This window comes from Camelus dromedarius, chromosome 8 (assembly GCF_036321535.1).
Source record: "Camelus dromedarius isolate mCamDro1 chromosome 8, mCamDro1.pat, whole genome shotgun sequence".
Lineage (NCBI taxonomy): Eukaryota > Metazoa > Chordata > Mammalia > Artiodactyla > Camelidae > Camelus > Camelus dromedarius.
Genome location: NC_087443.1, coordinates 28,410,220 through 28,432,031, shown reverse-complemented (window position 1 = coordinate 28,432,031; position 21,812 = coordinate 28,410,220). Strand labels below are relative to the sequence as shown.

At 44.2% G+C, this 21,812-nt stretch overlaps 1 protein-coding gene across 17 annotated transcripts in view; it reads right to left on the bottom strand.

The window, feature by feature from the left end:
- KCNMA1 (potassium calcium-activated channel subfamily M alpha 1) overlaps positions 1–21,812 on the bottom strand; it is a 711,615-nt gene that overhangs the window by 64,116 nt on the left and 625,687 nt on the right. For all 17 annotated transcript variants that reach the window (XM_064488015.1, XM_064488018.1, XM_064488017.1 and 14 more), the window contains 3 exons: positions 18,664–18,787; positions 14,423–14,647; positions 10,649–10,841 (listed from right to left, as the gene is read on the bottom strand). In XM_064488015.1, coding sequence (XP_064344085.1) covers positions 10,649–10,841; positions 14,423–14,647; positions 18,664–18,787 — 542 coding nt within the window. The remainder of the gene's footprint in view (positions 1–10,648; positions 10,842–14,422; positions 14,648–18,663; positions 18,788–21,812) is intronic.

The following is a 21,812-nucleotide window of genomic DNA, read 5'->3' as shown; positions in this document are numbered from 1 at the left end:
CTTTGGGTGCTATTTTAAAGGGGATTGTTTCTTTACTCTCTTTTTCTATTGATTCATCATTAGTATAAAGAAATGCCACTGATTTTTGAACGTTAATCTTGTAACCTGCTACCTTGCTGAATTCTTCAGTCAGCTCTAGCAGTTTTTGTGTGGACCTTTTAGGATTTTCTATATATAGTATCATGTCATCTGCATATAGTGACACTTTTACCTCTTCTTTTCCAATTTGGATCCCTTTTATTTCTCTCTCTTGCCTGATTGCTGTGGCTAGGACTTCCAAGACTATGTTGAATAGGAGTGGTGATAGTGGGCAACCTTGTCTTGTCCCAGATTTAAGTGTGAAGCTTTTGAGTTTTTCACCGTTGAGTACTATGCTGGCTATAGGTTTGTCATATATAGCTTTTATGATGTTGAGATATGTTCCCTCTATACCCACTTTGGTGAGAGTTTTAATCATAAATGGGTGTTGAATTTTATCAAATGCTTTTTCTGCATCTATTGAGATGATCATGTGGTTTTTGTCCTTTGTCTTGTTGATGTGATGTATTACATTGATGGATTTGCATATGTTGAACCACCCTTGTGTCCCTGGTATGAACCCCACTTGGTCATGATGTATAATCTTTTTTATGTGCTGTTGGATTCTATTTGCTAATATTTTGGTGAGGATTTTTGCATCTATGTTCATCAGTGATATTGGCCTGTAATTCTCATTTTTGGTAGTGTCTTTGCCTGGTTTTGATATCAGGGTGATGGTCGCTTCATAGAATGAGTTTGGGAGTATTCCCTCCTTTTCATTCTTCTGGACGAGTTTGAGAAGGACTGGTATGAGTTCTTCTTTGTATGTTTGGTAGAATTCCCCAGTGAAGCTGTCTGGTCCTGGATTTTTATTTGTGGGGAGTTTGTTTTTTTGTTTTTTTGTTTTTTTTTTTTGCTAATTCGATTTCATTTCTAGTGATCGGTTTATTCAAGTGGTCAGTTTCTTCTTGATTCAGTCTTGGTGGACTGTATGTTTCCAGAAACTTGTCCATCTCCTCTAGGTTATCCATTTTGGTTCCATATAGTTTTTCATAATATTCTCATATGATATTCTGTATTTCTGTGTTATTTGTTGTGATTTCTCCATTTTCCTTTCTTATTTTGCTTATTTGTGCTCTCTCTTTTTTCTTCTTTGTGAGTTTGGCCAGAGGTTTGTCAATTTTATTTACTTTTTCAAAAAACCAGCTTTTGGTTTGATTGATTTTTTTTCTGTTTTTTTAAAATCTCAATTTTATTTGTTTCCTCCCTGATCTTTATTATTTCCTTCTGTTGACTTTTGGGGTTTTTTTTAGAAGTCCCATTTTATTCTCTGGAACAGTAACAGCTACCTCAGACTTTAGGAAGTACCCTATGCCCCCAGTTAGTGCTGTCTCTCCAAGGACTAGAGCCGTACTTCCAAAGAAAAATGTCATTTCTTACTCGAGGCTCTTAACTTTTGTTGAAACGCAGACAAAGGAGAGCATCTGCTTATATGTGGACTTCATTTAGTGTAACTGTGCCTGAGGGTCATGAAGGGCTGGAGGGACACTGGAGTGTGTGTGTGTGTGTGTGTGTGTGTGTGTGTGTGTGTGCACCTGCTGGTGTGTTTATGTAAGTCTGCTATAATCTTTTAAACTTGTGGCTACAAAGAGGCATAAAATCTAGAACAATAAATTTAGAGAAGGTGAGGAAAATCAGGCAGTGGGTATCTGTCCCAAGACAGGCTCCCCTCTTCCCAGGGCCACTGGGAACTTGGTTCAGCTTGTGGTTCCTCAGCTTCTACCAATGGTTCAATGGTTCCCTCTGACCTTTCTAAGACACTTCTCAGACTTGTGCCTTTCAACTCTCTTTCCTCAACCTCTCCCCTGAGGTTCTCCTCTGCTGCCAGACCATGAGCAGTGGGGCAGGTCTCTAACTGTGACCCTCTCCTGGATTCAGGACTTCATTTCCACCGTGTTCTCCTGAAAGGTCCCCATGTACTGCCTTTCATGCCCACCTGGATTTTCCACCAAGTCCATGTGGAAATGAACCATCACCAAAACCCGACACAACCAACATGCTTTCTCCTGCAGCCAGTCCCTCCTCCCTGCAGGCCTCTTCCAGTGAGCGGCCACTGTCCTCCATCACAGGGAAGAAAGCTCACATTCACGCAGTCTGTTTTACATCCACTCACCTCACACTAGAACCTCTCATTCTTTTTCCAGTTCACAGTTCCCCATCTCCTCCTGGATAACCACGGTTCCTACCCAGTGCACCTGCATCCTCTTCTTTACTACCCCAAACAGTGCTTCACAGGGCTGCCGGATCAATCTCTCTAAAGTGCAGGTCTGATCCCATCAGCCTCCTGCTTTGAAATCTTCCATAGCTCCCCAGTGCCTACTGAATGATTTACAGCTTCCTAACTCAGAGTCATAAAAAATTATTTACAGCTTCCTAACTGAAAAAAAAATCCTCAGTGCCTAGCATGCACTGTAGCCTTATGTCTCCCTGCTGCCTTATACACACACTGTATTCCCACCAAACTATGCTCACTGCTGTCCCTCATTCACATCCCCATGAACCTCTGCCCCCTGACTTCTGTTCTCTCTGACTGTAGCCGGTCCCGTTTGTTTCCACCTGCTGAAATCCTGTCCATTTTTTTTTCAGAATGTCTCTCACATGCACTCTCTTTCTCTTTCTGTCCCAGTGTTACCCTCCAGAGACGGTCATTCCCTCACAGTGATACAGCAGCACTCTGAAGCAGAGTTAGATATATTGCTGCAAGGACTGGGAACGTGGTCCATGACCCCTGACTCCCCGGCAGTGCCTGCCTTGCACAGTCTGGGCACATGGCAGATGCTTAATAAATATTCATGGGATTGGATCGACACCTTCAGGATAGGATAGCATGAAGCAGATGAATGCAGAGCATGGAACAGGAAAGGGAACGAGAGAGGAAACTTAACACCAACACCCAAATTTAGTCCAGGCTTTGAAATGCACATGCTCCATCTTTTTGAAGAGACCCAGACACTGGGAGGAGCATGCTGATGGCTTTGGAGGTGAGTAACATTGGTGTTTGATATCTGTGAAGTGTGGATCTCAGCCCTGTTGCCTTTCAAAAGCTATGGTCAAGAAGAAGTCTTGTCCACTGGAATTTGACACAACACTGTAAAGTGATTATAAATCAATAAAAAATTAAAAATAAAAAAATAAAAAAATAAAGAAGAAGTCTTGTCCACTGGGCAACTAATACCCTTTACTTATCACCTTGAGACTTATGACAGAGACAAGATGACCAATATATCCAGCTGGGCAGGGAACACAGCCTGGTTCCCTGCTGCATCCCCCTACCACTTTTCTTCAGTTAAGGATTTTCAGTCTTGGGAAAGCTAATGACCATCCAAAACATATGAAAGGAAGAAGGCAGACCAACAGGTTGAGACAACAGAATTGTCCTAAAGAAGTAAAATGGTTTCAAGTTTAGGGTTCTCAGGAAACCAGGAAACCCTGGTTAAAATGATTACTTAACTTTTCTAAGCCTCAGTTTCCTCCTCTTTACAATCAAAATAGGAAACTTCTCACCTCATACACCTCCTCTGAGGGCCAGCTTGGGCAGTGGTTCTCTACCCTGGCTGCATCTGGGGATCACCAGGGAGCTTAGAAAACCCCTGATGCCCAGTTTGTACCCCGGACCAGCTAAATCACAACAGCTACGGTGCAACCCAGGCACTGATATTTTCAACATTTCCCCGGTGATTATAATGTGCAGCCAAGAGTGAAAACCAGTGACCTAAGTAATGCCTATTGTCTTGGTTAGCAAAATGCCTACCACATACTGCCGACTATGCAGGAAACATTCATGAAGCGTTATTGTTACAGTTGGTGGTGGTGGTGATGGTGGTGCTGATGGTGGTGATGGTGGTGATCTGATGGGCTTTGCTTTGGGCTCAGAGTTTTCAGGGAGAATTGTTTTCAGTGTAACATCAGCAACCTCTGCTCTGGCTCTGCAAGGAGTATTTCATCTCTGAGGTGATCACATACTCCTCTGTCTGATCAAACTTCCCACCCTTTGGCTCTCCTGCCCCTTGACTCCACATTCCTGTTCTTTGACCTCACAGAGATTTATTTCTTGCTTCATTTGTGGCCTTTTGGTTTATGAACCCCAACCCTGGGTTGATTTCTTCACCTACCATCTTAGACCCTGGGCCACTCAGTTTAATAATCTCTCAACAGCACCAAGGAATCCTTTGCCTCCTTCATATCTCCTTCCCAAGCTAAAGCCAATTTCTAATTTCTGTGCTTTTTCTACCAGGCATCACAGAGAGAGCTGCAGGGCTGTGCTGCCTGCATTCATTACACCGTCACAGTCCCAACCTCAGCTGGTCCTCACCAACACTCCTGGTGCTGTCCCCTAATGCCAGTCATCCCCTTCGTGTTTTCCACGATGTCTGCTTTGAGCCTTTATCACCATCAGTTCCCTGTCCCAACTGTCCCACTCCCTTAACTCCTCAAGGAAAGCCAAATTGGTTGCATCATGGAGAAAGGAGGAGACATCAGACTGAGCTTCCTCCAGTTTCATCCTCCCCATCCAGCCCTCTGTCTCAGTGTCATTCCTTCTCCTTTAGAAGGACACATCATCTCTCCTGCTTCTCCTTGTCTCCCTCTCTAACATTTAATAACTCTCTCCTAGAGCTCCAAACTTTTCCCCTCCATGGGGCTTCACCTTAGTCTACTATAGCCAACAGATACAGTGTATTTATCTCCACTCCAAGAACCAAAAGGAAATCCTTTCTTGGATGGGCTCCTCTGAAATATCCTATTCCTCTCCCTATCTGCAAGTAAAAGACTAATCTACGGTCTCTAATTCTCACCTCCCATTAATGCTTTAGTCCCCAGAATGCCAGATTTTACTGGCAACAAGTTACTCAGCTGCTCTTGTTAAGACTGTCAGCAACTTCCTGAGGGTCAAATGTGCTGTTGCCATTTTTAGGTCCTCATCTACTTGACTTTCCTGTAGTATCTGACAGTGCTAATCACTGTTTCCTTTCAAATCAGTTCATCCCAGCAAATTCTTATGGCATGCCAATTCTGTGTCAGGTCCTAAGCTAAAGGGACTGGGGACATGAAGACGAGCAAGATGAGAAAGAGTTCTTGCCTCTCAAAGAGCTCAGAGTCACTCAAGAAAAAACACACAGTGACAAATAATTAGGATATATTCTCGATTGCTACTCTGGAATTTATTCAACCCTTTTCTCCTTGACCTTCATACCACTCACTCCTACTCCCCTAAATCTTCATCCTCAGCCCAGCCCCTCTCTCTTCCTCTGTTTGTCCCTTCAATGTTGATGTTTCCCAAGGTTCCACATTGCTCCCTTTTCTCCTAGTTGCCCTGCCTGTCTCCCTAGGAAATATCCACTCTCATGGCCTATACACTGTCCATCATCAATGACTTCCAAGTCTATGGCACCAAGCTAACTTTATCCCTGTAACCATATGTTCTTATTTCTTGCTGGATATTCTCCAGATAATTTCAACTGAAATGAATCAGGACCAAACTTTTTACCTTCTGCCCCAAGCCTGTTTCGCCTTCTGGGTCCTTTGCTTACTTAATCACTTTTACATCCACCCAGCGGCCAGTCTCAAAACTCATTCCCAATTTCTTATCCTTGTTTATCCACACCTCCTTCCCATCAAGTAGTCTTCAATGGCTATTTTCTCTATTTCAAATCTATCTCACTTTCTGACTGGTCCTCACTACTGACATCACTAAAGCCATACTCTCAGCCCTCATCCCACTGCTGCCAATCCACTACAGTGGTCATCTTATATAGTTCATGCCACTATCTCTTTCCACCTCTAAGCCACGCTCATATCTTTGCCCATTATCTTTTTAAAAGATGGATCTAATCATCATCTTCCTTTTAATCCAAATCTTAGCAAGGCAATAAGCCTATGCTCTAGACCAACACTGTCCAATATGGTAGCCACTCTGTGTCCACAGTACTTGGCATATAAATCCTCACTCACTTATTCCTCTCTCCTTCCCTTAAGACTTACCCTTACTGAAAGGTTAAGAGGGAAGAAACTATAAATGCTCATTTCATAACTTGATATAAAAGCGTAATGACAAAAAACTAACAACACAACTACCACACGATCCAGCAATTCTACTCCTGAGTATATATCTGAAGAAAACAAAAATAGTAATTCAAAAAGATACATGTACTCCAGTGTTCACAGCAGCATTATTTAAAATAATCAAGATATGGAAGCAACCTAAGTGTGCATCAATAGATGAATGGACAGAAGATGTGATACACACACACACACACACAAATACTATTCAGCCATAAGAGAATGAAATTCTGCCACTTGCAACAACATGACAGACCTAGAAGGTATCATGCTTAGTTAAATAAGTCAGACAGAGAAAGACAAATACTGTATGTTATCACTTATATGTGGAATCTAAAAGAAAATATAACAAGTGAATGTATATAATAAAATGGAAACAGACTCCCAGCAATTGAGAACAAACTGGTGGTTACCAGTGGGGAGAGGGGAGGGAAAGGGGCAGGATAGAACTAGGGGATTGAGAGACACAAACTACTATGTATAAAATATAGAATATACTGTACAGACAAGGAATAAGCCAACATTTTATAATAACTTTAAATGAAGCATAATCTATAAAAATACTGAATCAAAGAGCTCAGAACCCTGTTGTACACCTGAAACTAATATAACATTGTAAATCAACAACCTATCAATAAAAAAAGCATATTGGGAAATGCAATTGTATGATCCTTCCTTTCAGGTACTGACTTGACGGCTCTCTGAGAATAGACTTTGCTTCCCTCTGCTCACCCTCCCTTCCAAGATCAGACTCAGTTCTTGTCTTTTAGAACCACAGGGAGAGAGTCTGGCAAGAGCCACTGTTGTACCAGCTGATTTAAATTGAAATGTTTTCCCCAGATAAATGCGTGCTAAATAATACACCAGCTCTCCAGCCAAAGGGAAGTGACAGGCGCTCTGTAAATAGAGGCACTTAGTTGCTGGTAAAGAGCTGTGAAGTGGTTCTGAGCTGATGTTTGCTGACCAGCAAGAAGCGACTTCACCTGCTTTATGTAATTGTCACTGCAGTCTTGCCTGCTGTATATTAAAACTGCATCTCATAGACCCAACTGTCACATTGGATATACCGTCCAGCATGGTGTACGCCACCTTTCTCTGTAATTCTTTTTGACAACCAGCCATCACATCTTAGATCTTTTCAGAAAGTATCTAGTCCAGAATCCCTAGGCTGGGCCAGTCCTGACACCATGTGGGCTGGAACAGTGACACCAAAAGGGAATGTGAAAAGAGGTTTTGTTAGTCTGGGAGACCAAATAACACGCGGTGGCAAGTGTCCGAACACAAATCCCAGTGAAGCCTCTATCTCCTCAATGTTAAGATACACTTTCATGTTTCATTTCATTTTAGAACAACTTTCTCTAAGATTGCATGAATACTCTGACCCAAGAGCACACACATCTGTCCTGGGTCCGTATTTCTGTGCTGTGTTCTGGAGAGATGGTGACATAGCTCTCAAGACAAAACAAAGGAATGGGTTTTATAAAGACTACAGAACAAAAAGTGATGAAAGGCGAGGTGGCAGTGGCTAGAAATCTCTGTATTTATCACTCATGGGGAAGTTAGCTTTGTTCCCAAAAATGAAAAGAGCAATGTAAAATCCATTTTGGACTCAGTAATTCCCACTTGGAGCTCGGCTGTGCCAAATGGCCAGAGGAAGGGTAACCAAAATATTTGAGGCCAATGGGCATTCCAGTTGGTCACGAGGGTCTCGAGGAAGGGGAGCAGCCTGGAAACTCAGCTTATCCCTCTGACCCCACAGGCTGGGATGAACCTGAGAAGTGGGCTGGACGGTGAGCACCCAGAGGTGAGCTTACAATGCTCACCCGTCGGGGAGGAAGGGACTTTCCATGTTAATGGTCACCACTGGACCACTGCTTTTTGGAAGGTCAGAGTGTCACTAGACAGAGGGGTTGTATTAGAAACTGAGGACAAGAGAGGAGCAGACAGAGCAAGAAAACAAGGGGAAATAAGGGCTCAGTGGGTCTACAGCTTCGATGGTCTCTCATTGAGAGCCAAACAGAATGCTTGCTGGCTATGGCGGGTGGGGGGTGGGGGGGAATGCTCCATTCCAGTGCTGAACAGGAGTCTCTGAAAACCACCACTGGCCTTACAGTGCATCCTCTGCCTCTTCTGGGTGTGTGTGTGCGCGCACAGAAGAAGCCCTTTTAAATGCAGGAGAAACAAGCTCCCTTTTCCCTTCTTCCTTCTCTCCCACTAAAACCTACTTGTCTTGCTTACTCCTGTGTTAAAAACAGTAAAGAAGGCTTTTGCGAACTGAGTATCTGAAGAGGGAAGGGGAAGCATTTTTACCAGTTTGGCCATCAAACAGGATCTGAGAGGCTGGGATAAGGTTTATGAGAGCTGGAAGGAACACGTATGTCAGATGCATGTGTAACTAAATTAGACACTGAGACTCTAATCTAGGACCTTGAAAATCGGGATTATTAAACTGGGAGGAAACAGGCACGCTGGGGAGAGGGAGTGTCTCCCTGCCCCCACTCGGTTCCATCTCCCCTGAAGGGAGCACTTCTGCTGCTTCCCTGTCTTTCCATTCCCTCTGCTAGTTCCTGCCCAGGGAAGGGGAGTGTCTTGGTCAGCATGTTCTCTGGACCCGGTTTTGTGAGCATGAGGATTTATCGTGCCTTAAAGCAGTGCACACGAGTCACCTGGCAACTCTGTTAGAATGCAGACACTAACCCGAGCTGGTAGGTCATGAGATTCTGCATTCCTAACAAGGTGCCTGGGTGATGCCCATGTTGGGGTGCGGCTGGGGAGACCACATTGAAGATCAACTACTTAAAGGCAGGAACCAACTGCTAGCTTGCCTTTTCCACCTCCTAGAAGGCCAGAGAACTGTTTCCTCCCACCCTTTGTCACCTCAGCTCCCTGAGCAGGCTGGGCAGGGGGCAGGGAAGAGTTTCGGCTCTCTCTTAGGGCCTCGACACGACACGTTGCTCTGTCCTGCAGGCACAGCTGAGCAAATGGATCCCAAGATTTAGATGTGGGGGAGAGGCAGAGGAGTGGGGAGTCCAGAGGTCAAAACCAAGCTTCAGGCTGTATCAGCTACGGTTAGGTCAAGAATAGAAGCCACTCTATTAAGCCAAGCATGATGAAAATTAGAGGTTGACACAGCCCTGGGAAGGGCTGGGGGAGCAAAAGTCAAAGAGGCCACCATTAGCCATTTTACCTGCAACACTAAGGGGCAGGGTCTCCTGAACTTCACCAGAAGGGGCTGTGTGTCTCAAGACCCTCGGGGGAGCCCGCACCCCCATCTCCATCTCCAGCAGCAAAGCTACGGGTTCTCAACAGGTTCCCCTGAGAGCTGTTTTGACCCTCGCACCTGCACTCAGGGTCTGAGCTGCCTCCCAAGAATCAAGGTTCTCTTCTGCTTTCCAGATCTCACCCCAGTACCCCTCTCTCATCATTGGCAGACGCCTGCCCAGAACCAGGCAGGGAAGGGGATTCTAAGAACTATTGTTCCTGGCTTTGCTGCAATGTCGAGGGGACATCAGAAGGAGGGGGTGGTGATGCTGAGTTGACAAATGATAACGGAGCCCTTGGGTCTAGGCTGCACGACCGATCGATTGAGCGGAGCTTCATCGTATCAATGCGATGGTGCATATCAGCCCAGAAGCTACAGCTCTCACAGGCTGTGCTCCCTCTGCCTTCGCTCCTGAGACCATGGTATTCAGGGCTCCACTAGGCACCCAACACCACCCATGACAATGATCCGACAGTTCACGGTGGGCCTACACAGACGCATTACTTGGAGGAAGATGGCTCCCATCCTGTCCTTGCCAAGGCCCTGAAGAGCGAGGTCATTTGTTACAGGGGTTTTGTGGTAACGTCTCTCTGAGAGCCGAGACAGCATCTTTACTCCCTGAGACACCTAGATGACATCTTTACTTGTAGCCATCTGCCCAGCATCCCAGAGCAAATGACAGGGACGATTGGGGCAGAGCACTGTGTCATCTAATGCTGCCGCGCCTCCTATAGAGAATGCATGGGCTGACAAGTGTCACCTCTCGCTAAATGACTTTTACCGTCCATACAGTGCCCACCCTCCAGAGACCACCATCCCTTGGGCAGCCTACAACACCCCTGCGCAGCTGAAACAATGGCAAAGCTCAAAACAGGTCAATGGCAAAAATACATACTGAGGAGGAACACTGGGAATCATTCAGACAGCATCATTTCAGGGCTCTGACACTTAGCTGGCAACCCTGGTGACAAAGTCACTGTTTGGGAAGGCTGAGAGGGTGGCGTTTTAAAGGCTGGGTGATTCTCAGGGAAGGTAGCCTATTGTGAGCGTGGGTGTTCAGGTCTCAAGCCCGCTTCCCGGGCTGGCAAGAATAGGCGGCAGATGCCTCTTTGAAAGTCATCAGAGCCACCGCAGGTTTCCCTACCAGGCAGGCTGATGTGAGCCCCTTTGAATTACCAAGTGAAGGATATCCCTCTTGCCAGCCCCTGTCCCCCACAGGCACAGCAGAGAAGTATTACAGGCTGTCCTTACCTTGGGAATTAGCCTGCAAGACCCCGATGCTGTCATCAAACTGCATAGATTTGATGTTGAGTGACGCCAAGATGCATTCCTTGTCCTGCAGCGAAGTATCATCAATATTATTCTGATTGGCTGACAGGATAACGCACATGTCACAGAGGTTGATGTTGACGGCCCTTAAATCAGCCCGACTTAATGGCGTACCCTTTGGCATAGAAGAAAGAAGAAAAAAAAAAAAAAGGACAAGCAAAAATGAGACTGAGGGACGAGAGGGGAAGAGGGGAAAAAAAATAAAAACAAATTAAAGATGGAGCCAGAGCTTTGGGAAATTATTTAACAAGTATCTTTTTTATGCTTTGACATTAAGCTGGCCTAACCACGTTCAAGGGAATAGGAGCTGTGTGCTAATCTAAAGGGTAGTTGGTGCTGATGGCAGCATTTTAGGCTTGCTCTCAATACTCAATCAAGCTATTACTAACTAACGAGGGTGAGGAATAATGCCAGGGTTCTACATCTTCTTCCTGCCTGGAAATTGTCTTGATTTAAGTAACTGTCCTGTGGCAACCTCTGGCTTTCAGAATGTAATGAGGGAGTGGGTTTCAAATGCCTGTTTCTTTAATAGCAGGTCACTTTTGGCTTGAGCAAAAAAGACAGCAGCTCCAACTAGAATTTCCAAGGCCACCAAGGGGAAATAGGCAGGGAGAATGGTGTGATGAGGTGGGGCTGAAAGCACCGCTCAATTTGGAGGATGTGGGAGAGAGAGAAATTAACACCCATCTTGCAAAGGGGAAATGGAAAGGAGTCAAGCTTCAGGTCATATGATTTCATTGCATATTTTCAGCAAGAAAAAAATTAGGAAATTGCCTAATTGTCCAAGAATATAGGCATGGTTAAACACACAGTCAGATATAGAAACAATGGAAGTCTATGCAGCAGGTAATGAGGCTGAAAGGGTTCTCTGTGTAGGTATTGCCTTGGAAGGATCTCAGACAGAGGATTAAACGACAACAAACAAACAGGAAAAGCCAAGCTCTATACAACTCGAAAAGTATGATTTCATTTATGTAAAAAGAAATCCACGAACTAAAACTATATGTTTATGAATGTATTTATAAATGTATGTACATTCCAAGAGAAGGTTCAGGAAAAATACACACTAAACTAATAACAGTAATTACCCCTGGGAAGGGGAATAAGATTGGGGGTGAAGGAAAAGTTTGTTTTTGACTTCATATGCTTCTGTTTTGTTTGAATATTTTATAACAAGGACGTATTTGTATATTACTGGAGTAATTAAAAATAAATAAGCTAGTAAACAGACTTAAAAAAAATCCCACAACGACCAAAAACAGTGGAAAAAACCCCAGATGAAGGAGGTAATGACAGAGGCTGGGAATGCAGCCACTGGTAGGAAGAAGGGTTAGGGCCGGAGCAGGAGACCATGAGTCCTTGTGCTCCGTGTCCTCAGAAGGGGCCACGGCAGAACTCATCAGGTCATCCCACATCAGAGGGTCCCAGGGGCATCATTTTGGAGTTCATGGCCAGCCACCAGCCTCTTTGGACCTCCAGCCTAAATCCAGCTTCTGATTTGCCCTCATGGAGACTTGAGTGACTTTCAGTAGCCCTTGAGTGACCTTCAACTACACTGCCTGTGTAGGGAGAGGTGTGTCACCGGCCATGTATCTGTGACTGCCTTCCTCTCAGTCTCCCTCATGGAAACGGGGCTTTGAGAAGATTGGACCTGGCCGCAGAGATCAAGGCCATCAGCCCTCTTCTACAGCTTAGCGGCAGTCCTGGTTCTCACCTCAGCCTCCAAAATACTGCTGCAAAGTGGACTTACGGAGGAACAGGCACATCATGCTATGGACTGGAAAGCTACTAGTTCCAGGCTGTGGAGCAGTATCTTTTGAGAAAAGCAGACATCTCCCCTCATTTCCTGGGGTCTTTTGGTACAAAATAAGTCTGACCAACTTCCTGAATCATTTCCTAAGCCCATTGCTTAAACCTCAACTGTCTACATCCATATTCTCTGAATTCTCACCTTGTAGGGAACCCAGCAGTCATTGTGATATAAGACAATCCCTGTGCAGCTATGCACACATGATTTCAAAACTCAAGAAATACAGACGACATACACAGAAACACCCTGTGTTTCTCCAGGCTGGCCCTATCTGTGCGGCCCTGTTTAAACAATGAAATTATGTGACGACAGAGGTGAAAGCCCATTTTGTACAAATACGTTGTGCTGGCAGGTGCTAATTTTGGAGGGTTTGAAAAGGCCCTGCAAATAGGAGAAGTTATTCATATAGGTGCAGGCGATGAGTGGATGTGTTCTAGGGCGTGCAGAAGGAAACACACACACACACCAAGCATGCACACATAGCAGCTATCACACACAGCCATCACACATACACACCACACACATACACACATACATAGACTCTTGTATCCCAGAAAAATAATGAGCTCTTTACAAAAGATTTTGAAACTCCAGTTCATTGTTCCCAAGGACCACGTGGAAGAGCCCGTGTAGGAAGATAAATAATCACAGAAATGTACATGTTTCTGAAATTAGCAAGATGCGTATCTAGTTAGGCTCTTCTACGTGTGTGACTATTTGTTTTTCCGCAGGTAAAGATTTTTAACTCCATGTGTTCATTAAGGCAGTGAGTTTTGGGCCCAGCATCCAAAAGATATCTGTCTATATTTTTCTCACTTCTTTATATATTTATCATCTATTGTGTCAGGCATATGTTGAGTTACATGGTAGCTACAAGGGGTATTACTTGTGGATAGATTCTTAGGTCTTCTTTATTGAATTATATTACCTTGCTTCTTCTTTTTCCATTTCTGAGGTTCTATAAGCAGATAACAGAAATAATGGATTTCTAGCTCCATAAGTGTGGAAAAATTTAGACTTCTTGAAATATAGAATCAAATTCATGTTCCTCAATAGAATCAAATTCATGTTCCTCAGTTTTAGGAATGTGAACTTCCAAGAAAAATATTTGGAGGGTAAGTGATATTTGTATGGGTTTGTGACCTGGAGAACCATGTCAAATGTTGAAATGTACAGCGCTCTACAATTATTTGAAAGTTTATAGAAAATAAACTGGTTAACGACTAGGAAGTAATTAGTTACATGACTCGCAGATCACGTGCCCCAGGTCCTCACGCTAAATTGTGGAGTCCCAAATAGTTCCTTTTAGATTTGGGTCCTAGTGTTTTGTAATCAAGAACATCACATGCACACATACAACCTCATGAAAACCTTGCTGAGCTTCTAAATGACTGGGAGGTAGGGGCTGGCCACCAGGAGGGGTTGGGCTTTTGTACAGCAGAAATAAATAAAGAACTCTGTTAAATACATTCAGTTAAAAACAGAACATGGCAAAATAAGATTTCTCCAAACATTAATAATGTCATAAATAAAATGGTATAAATAGTTCTATATGTAAATTCTGCCGTAAGCATCATAATATTGCAAAGCACTGGGTTGAGGTAGGTAAGAGAGTGTTTAGACACTGATACGGTTAATACATTTGATACCAGCTAAACTCCATGCCTGATGAGCGACTGAACTTGGCTGCAAATTCCTTTTAATAAGGTCTCCCAGGGTTTGGATCTTCCTAGACAGAGCACAGGGGAAGGGCTGAGTCCTCAGGCCCATAACCAGACGAAGAAGCAGAGGCGGGATCAAAGCTACTGCTATTACATTCATCAGGGATTTTTCTTTTGTGAATGAAAAAGAAGAAAAAAGCATCAATTATGTGACCTTGGACTTACAGGCAATATGGACACCTTGGGGAAGTTATGAAGTGTCTCCCATTCCCGCTTGAGGTACTCAATGGAACCCACAAACACGATGTGCTTGAGCTCGTGGTAATGAAAGTTGCTGGCACGGAGTGGCATCACCAGGTTGCGGAGGCCAATCAGGGCTGAACTGACGTCGCCAAAGATGCAAACCACGACGTGGCCACTCAGGACGGTCATGGCGGCTTCACTCCGAGTCTGCCAGAGGGAGAAGGCACATGCATTGGAGAGAAGACCTCAGGGGGCTGCGGTAAGGACTGAAAAATCATTATGTCAAATACCGAGGAAACACTGGCTGAGTGCTGACTCTGGGCTATTATTTTTTAATTTCTTCACTGTTATATACATGCCATATTTATTTATAATTTGAGTATGTGTGTATAAATAATTTTGTGTAATAAATATCTGTAAGCATATATTCACACATATCATTACCTTCTTTGAGAAAAGATTTAAGGAAGACATGTCATCCATACATACAAGCTGAAGATCTTTCATAATAATTTTCAGGAGGGAAAAATTAGAGGGAACAGCAATATTTATGTCATTTGGAAAAGGAAGTCTTAGTTTCCAGGAAATTGTTGATAACATGAGCTGCCTTTTCTGCCTCCCTTGCTGAGATGATGATAAAACAGTGTGACCCATGCAGGCCTTGGCATGAGAAATGAGTTTTAAATTCTAGACCCATCATCAGGACCTCCCAGTACATCACTGCATCAGTAGATAGCACTCGATGTCCTGAGCCAGGGGCTGGCAAACTATGGCCCACAGACCAAACCTGGCCCGCCACCTGCTTTTGTATGGCCAGTGAGCTAAGATTGGTTTTTACATTTGAAAATCGTTGGAAAAAGTCAAAACAAGAATATTTCAGAACATGTGAAAATTAGATGAAATCCAAATTCCAAAAATATTGTGTTGCAACACAGCCAATCTTACTCATTTACGTATTCCCCGTGGTTGCTTTTACAAAAGCAGAGGTGATTAGTTGTGACAGAGACTGTACGGCCAACAAAACCTAAATTATTTATTGTATGACCCTTTACATAAAGTGTTAGCTGACTGCTGTCCACTGCTGCCCTGGGGTTTCCAGGGACAGGCCCGCAGTGGCCACCTATGTAAGTCGTTGGAGGAAGACTCCCAAGGAAGCACTAAACGGATCTAGAGACAAAATGGAAGAACAACAAGCCCATGTCTTCCCCTGACTCTAGGTCTGTATTTACAAAGGGGACAAATGAAAGAATAAAACCACCCCAGTTACAGCTTCCCAGGAAATGCAAATGGGCAGCCACTGCTCACTGTGTCAGCACAGAGAACAACACAGGAGGCCAGTCGTGGGCCTTTCTCTGCCTTTCTTTCTGGTCCGATGCCTCCCAGCTCGCCTTTCTTCCTCCCTGTCCACCCCCTGCGTGTCTGGATGGCCCCATGTGGTTTACAATGCTTTGGGGGAGGCATATTAATGTCCACCGCACATATCAAACCCTGCTCGATTTAATCCCTAGAATTGACCGGTGTATTGATCGTTTAAATGCCAATATTGCAATTCACGACAATGTCAGGGTTATTACAGTAACCCCCAAGGAGAGGAAGAAGCTAGCTTTCACTCCCTGATCGTTAGAATAAAGCAGGGGCTGTCACCATTATTGGCTTCTCTCCGCCAACAGTACAGGGACACCTAAGACACAGGCTGTAAAAAATGTCTTATAAATGGTGACCAAGGAGGCCCTGCTGGGGAGTCACACCCCACATCACTGCTTCATGGATAAAACGTAGAGTTAGTTATCTTGGCTGCATGGAAGTGTGAGTGCCTGGGTACCACCAAAAGAGGGTCAACCAGACTGCAACATGCTGTGATGAGACTCCTAGTTATTTTTAATTGGCCAGGTCACCTGAGAAGCTAGCTCCCTTCGGCAAGCCTGAGGAATATAACCTGGGTCCAGAATACAGACTGGAAGTCTAGAATAGGAAGGTGGGGAAGGCTCCAGTTAGCAGTGGTCAAGGCACAGATGCTGACCTCAGGAGCTTGGATCTGGGGACCAAAACACCAATCCTTAGACCAGCCACAGCAATATCACCTGGACAACCTAGTAAGTGTCCCAGTTCTCGGGACTCAGCCCTGGGGGAGACTGAATCTGCCAGGTTTAAGATCCAAGAGAGAAACTACTTACGTGTGCACCTTGTCTTTCCTACACATCCTTTAAGGCCTAACCCAAGTAGGGCCTAAATGGCTGTAAAACACTTCCAAACTCAACCTGTTTGTATCTAATACATACCTAAATACATACGAGGTTCCCTGACCACTTACACACATACTAGATTCGAACAGCACTTTGTGCCTCATAACACTTAGCTTTAAATATATTGTCTCATGGTACATTTATATCTTCTAATTAGATGGTCATTTCCTCAAGATTGCAGCCATCTCATATTTTCTGACCCCCCAAAGCAGTTAGTGTCCTGTGCCCAGAAAGCATCTTCATAGAGCTAGCTCTTCCGAGCATTCCCATCTGTGTGCCAGGGTTAATTTAGAAGGGGCTTTTGGGACCCCACTGTCTAAATAGCACCTCCTAGTCCATTTCTAGCCCATGACCCCACTTTATTTTCTTCATAGCACTTATCAATAACTGAAATGTTATTACATATTCTTTGTCTCCCTGGGTACCTTCTCTGTGCCCTCGCAAGACTATAAGCTCTATGAGCAAGTCACTGTCAGGGCTGTACTCCCAGCAGCAAGAAGAGTGCCTAACACGTAACAGGATTGCTATGAATGTTTTGTTAACTATGTTACTTTTCAGATCACAGAAGTAGTAACTCGTCTCACTAAACTCTTTCATGCCTGTAGGGGACTTGGAATGTCAGTTACCCACACACTCCTGAGGATTATGTAGGCAAGTCATTGAAACCCTGGATCCCCCAAATGCCAAGCCAGCCTTTAACCTGCCCCAGGTGGGTAACACCAGGCTGAGTTTACATCCCCAGAGGAACAAGTGGTGCAGATACAAGATTAGAAGGTAAACACATGACATGGTTTTGTGATTAAGAACCACTTGCACTCCATGGACAAGGGCTGTTTCTGAGAATTCTGCCTTTTCTGTGCTTCTGTCTGCACCTTTCACACCTCCCAGACAGCCTCCAGCACAATGCTGTATTGGCTCTTAATGCTTGAGTATAATTAAATTGAGAAAACACACACATTCAAATAAAACAGGGGAAAATCTAGCGGATTAGAGTATAAAGCCCTTCTGAGGAACTGGAATGGTCCTTTCTTAGGGAGGGCGGCCATGACATCAGAACTGATAGGATTTTCTTGGCTGACATAAAGGAGCAGGCCACAGTCATCTGGGGATTAGAAGGCACAAGGGAGAAAGAACCCTTCCATATGACTTCCTGATTATTAATCCATTTTTCATGGATTAACAAGACAATAAACAGTGGGAAAGCCTATGTAGGCATTAAAACCTAAAGCTGTTAATCGGACAAGTCTAAGGAGTAGAATGGATTGTTATCTATGCTGACATTCCTGGGACAGACCAGAGGAAGCTCACTGCTGCTACTGAGATGAGCCAACCATGAACCAGGGCTCTGAACCTCACTCTTCCCGAGGTGGACCACTGTCACCCTTGTTATCATCAGCAAATGTGATCTGCCTGCCTACAACCTGTGCTAAGAAGAATCACAAATGTGCAAGGCATTGTTATAAACAAACAACAATACAGGTAGCATTCAGATTTCTTCATGGTTAACAATACTAGTAGGTAAGTTTATTGAGTCATATGTTGGGTTTTAATCTTCACTACCAACCTATAGGTTAGGGTCATTCTCATCTCATTTGCTTACACATAAAAGAACTGAAGTGCAAAGTGGTCAAGTGACTTGTCCAAGGCCACACAGCTACTAATGGCACAGGCAGGCTCTGGCCCCAAAGCCACGTCCACAGGAGTGATGGTACACACTGCCTCCCATGATGCCTTTCACACAGCATGTGATCACCCCCTATGGTAATAAGCCAATGAATATTCAGAGACTGAGAATTCCACTCTCAGTTCATGGTCTAATAAAGAGTTCTAGCTGCTTCAATGTATATCCTGAATACTAATTATCAAAAATAATTAGGACCAGGGGCTAACATCCCACCATCTAGCTAGGAAAACCTCATTCCTGGCAAGTGTAATTTGGGACAGAAGTGGATGGCATCAATTCTGCAATCTGTCACTCACCAGGATGACTTTCTCTATCTCCTTGGGTGCACACCAGTGAAACATCCCAGTAGAGTCATACTTCTTCACGTTGGAGTCCATGTTGTCAATCTGATCATTGCCGGGAATTAACAAGGGGTCATGCCTGGGGAGAAAAGGACAGGAAAACCTAAGTGGAAAATGTGATAAATTATACATGGAAAGTGCCCCCTGAGTTATATCTCAGAGGAGATGAAAGATGCAGAGGAAGTGGTTGTCACCGAAGGCCATTCTTTGGCTTGCAGAACCCAACCTCTGAAAGATAACTGCCCCCAAAACCACCAGGACATGCCGGTGACCTCTGTCAGGTAATAATTCTGCCTTTCTCTTCTGTTCCCCTTTTTCTAAGATGGACTTCACGTCATCGTGTGGATTTAGTCTCCCTTCTTACAGTTGTCTCACTCCTTCTTTTCTCATTTTACCAGCTATACAATCGCTGCAGGACACACGCACACGTGCACACGCCGAAGGGTAGTTATTAGCATTGGCAATGAAGAGGAAGGAATCGGAACAGAGCCTCATGCTGACTGACTGGCATGAGGATGGAAAGCCAATTACTTGCTCTTTCTGACTACAACTTCTGACGTGATGCTCTTCTCAGTAAAAGCTTTAACAGGCTGCACTTTAAATATTTTAGCAATTTGCCCAATCAGATTTTGCTCTCCCCGGCTGAAGCCCTTTAAAGATTCAGCAGCATGTCACTTCAGAGCAGACTGACTACCAAATGCCCACCTCTGGAATACATGATTTCAATGCTAAACAACACCCTCTCTCCTTGCCTTGACAACTGTATTTGCACGAACTGTCCAATGACGCGCTCCCCCCACCCCCACCGTCACCTCCCAGCTGCCACACTCCTTAGACGAGTGCCTCAAGCTCAGACGCATCTTAATAAACTTGTCTTGAATTCTCAGGGCGACGTGCATCCTCGCTTGCCTTGTTTACTGGTGGAAAAGAAACATGCTTCTATGGAGGCCTCCCCTCCAGTGGACTGGCAGCATCTCACCGACAACTTCAGGAATTACAATAGAACCAGGCAGCTCTAATGAGCTTGCAGCATGAGAAATATAATCCTGCATCCTGGCCCATGCCCCACTGTCTAGATTCCATCTCTGACAGTGACTCTGTAGCTCAGTGTTGAGGGAGGTATTTGGGTTTCTACAACAATGGCCGCATAAAATTAGGATAATGTCCCAGGCGTGGTCAGCTATCTGCTCAGTTGAGCTATTGTCCCTGAATAATACTGTCAATTCAAGACAGAAAATCTAAATTAGTTCAAATTCTGAAACATGACTGTAAAGTGATTTTTACCTCTTAAAGCACCTCTTTCAAGCATTAAAGGATGAGCTTTACTTAGTTCTTAGAATTTCTTCCTCTGAAATGTCTTTGATACTTCTCATTTGTATGTTCCGAACACAGGCAGTGGGACAGCAATCCTTCCTACATGGCCTATAGACCTAGAATTAAGCTTTCAGGATATCTACCCTGGCTTTCCTAATAGGCCTCCCAACCCCACTTAGGATAGGAAGCCTCTGTGTTTATTCACTCCTGAGAATTTTCTTGTAGGCGACACCAGATGACAAATTTCATGTGAGGCAATCCTGCAAAGTCACCGTCACTGAACGTGCTAGATTACTGCAGGAACTGTCACGTCTGACCTTAAAAGGAGAAGAACAATCAGCTCGGAATAGCATCTCAGTAGCTGGGTTACTGGGAAGTCTGGAGGTGTTGTAAACCACCAGGTCACCTTTCAAACACTGAGCTCAGTCAAAAATGCTAAAATAAAAGGGCAGTTACTGATAAGAATGGGTCACAGATCAGAACAAGAACAATTTTTGAACGTTTTTGTTCTTGAGGAATCTTTAGATAGATAGATCTAGATACATAATCTCTATGCATCATAAAGAATTTTGAGAAAATGAACGAAATAAATTCTTTCTTCCCAACCCTAGAAGAATGTATTTTAGTTGCAAGAGGATCTTAATAAATTTGTCCTGAAGCTGTAAAACCAGGTTGTTTATTGGTTAGAGTGGAAGTATCATCTCAGGAAGGTCTGAGACCTACCCCCAATGCATTCAGGATTTATATTCATATAATATTAGCAAGCAAGCAAATGCTGTAGCAAGCTGGCCAAAATTCCTTTCAGAAAATATGTGCCTTGAGAGAGAGGAGATACATGTCGACTTCCTATCTTTCTGGGAAGAAATCATCCCTTGATTACATTGGCCTCCAACCCTTCTGTTAGAAAAGTAAGTAAACAAGCCTGAGGACCGATTGCCCCTCAATGAGAAGAAAAAGGACAGCTTTTTAATGTCAAGTCTCATTAACTAGGGTGGGGATTTGGGCACACCAGGTGCTATTTGACACTAGGGCTGCAAGCCACGATTTGCACTGGAACATCTAGAAGCATCCGGGAAGTCTCAGTGGTATGCCACGCGGCACTCTGTACTTCCTACAAGTCTCTCAGCCTAAAGATAGGTCATCCAGGATTTTCCTAAAAGGGTCAGATCTGAAGACCATCAAAAAGTTCCCTGAACAAAGATATTTCCTTTTCTGACCAGTCATGGTACCTGAAATTTGAACTTTGGTTTCACGAATCAGCAAAGCAACTAATAAACATGAATCCCCTCTTCTGTGCCAGGAATGGAAGATCCTGCAATGATTACGGTGACCAGTCCCTGGTTGAAGAGAGGGTTATAATATAGCGAGCAAGAGAGAAAATGTCAACCCACAGCTGTGATACACTGTGGCAAGTGTTACAGGGAAGTAATACACAAGGTGGTATGAGAACACCAAGAGAGCTGTTAATTGCCTGGTAGTAGAGTAACATCAAAGGAAGGTTTTGCAAAGACGGTAACATGTGATCTGAGCTCTGAAAGGTGAGGAGGAATCGCATTATATTTTATGATCCATGAGTAGCCATTAGGACCCATTTAGAGGACTGAAGTCCAAGAGAAAAGAGCCAAAGAAAGACACCTGGATCCATGGTTGGAGATGTTGTACTACACAAGCTGTCCTCAGATGGGCAATGGCCGTCAAGTGGAAGAGATGGAGTCAACTCATTGAGTATGACTGAAGGAGAGCAGACTAGGGATTTAGACAGTGCCAAACTCAAGTCTCCAAAAAGGAAG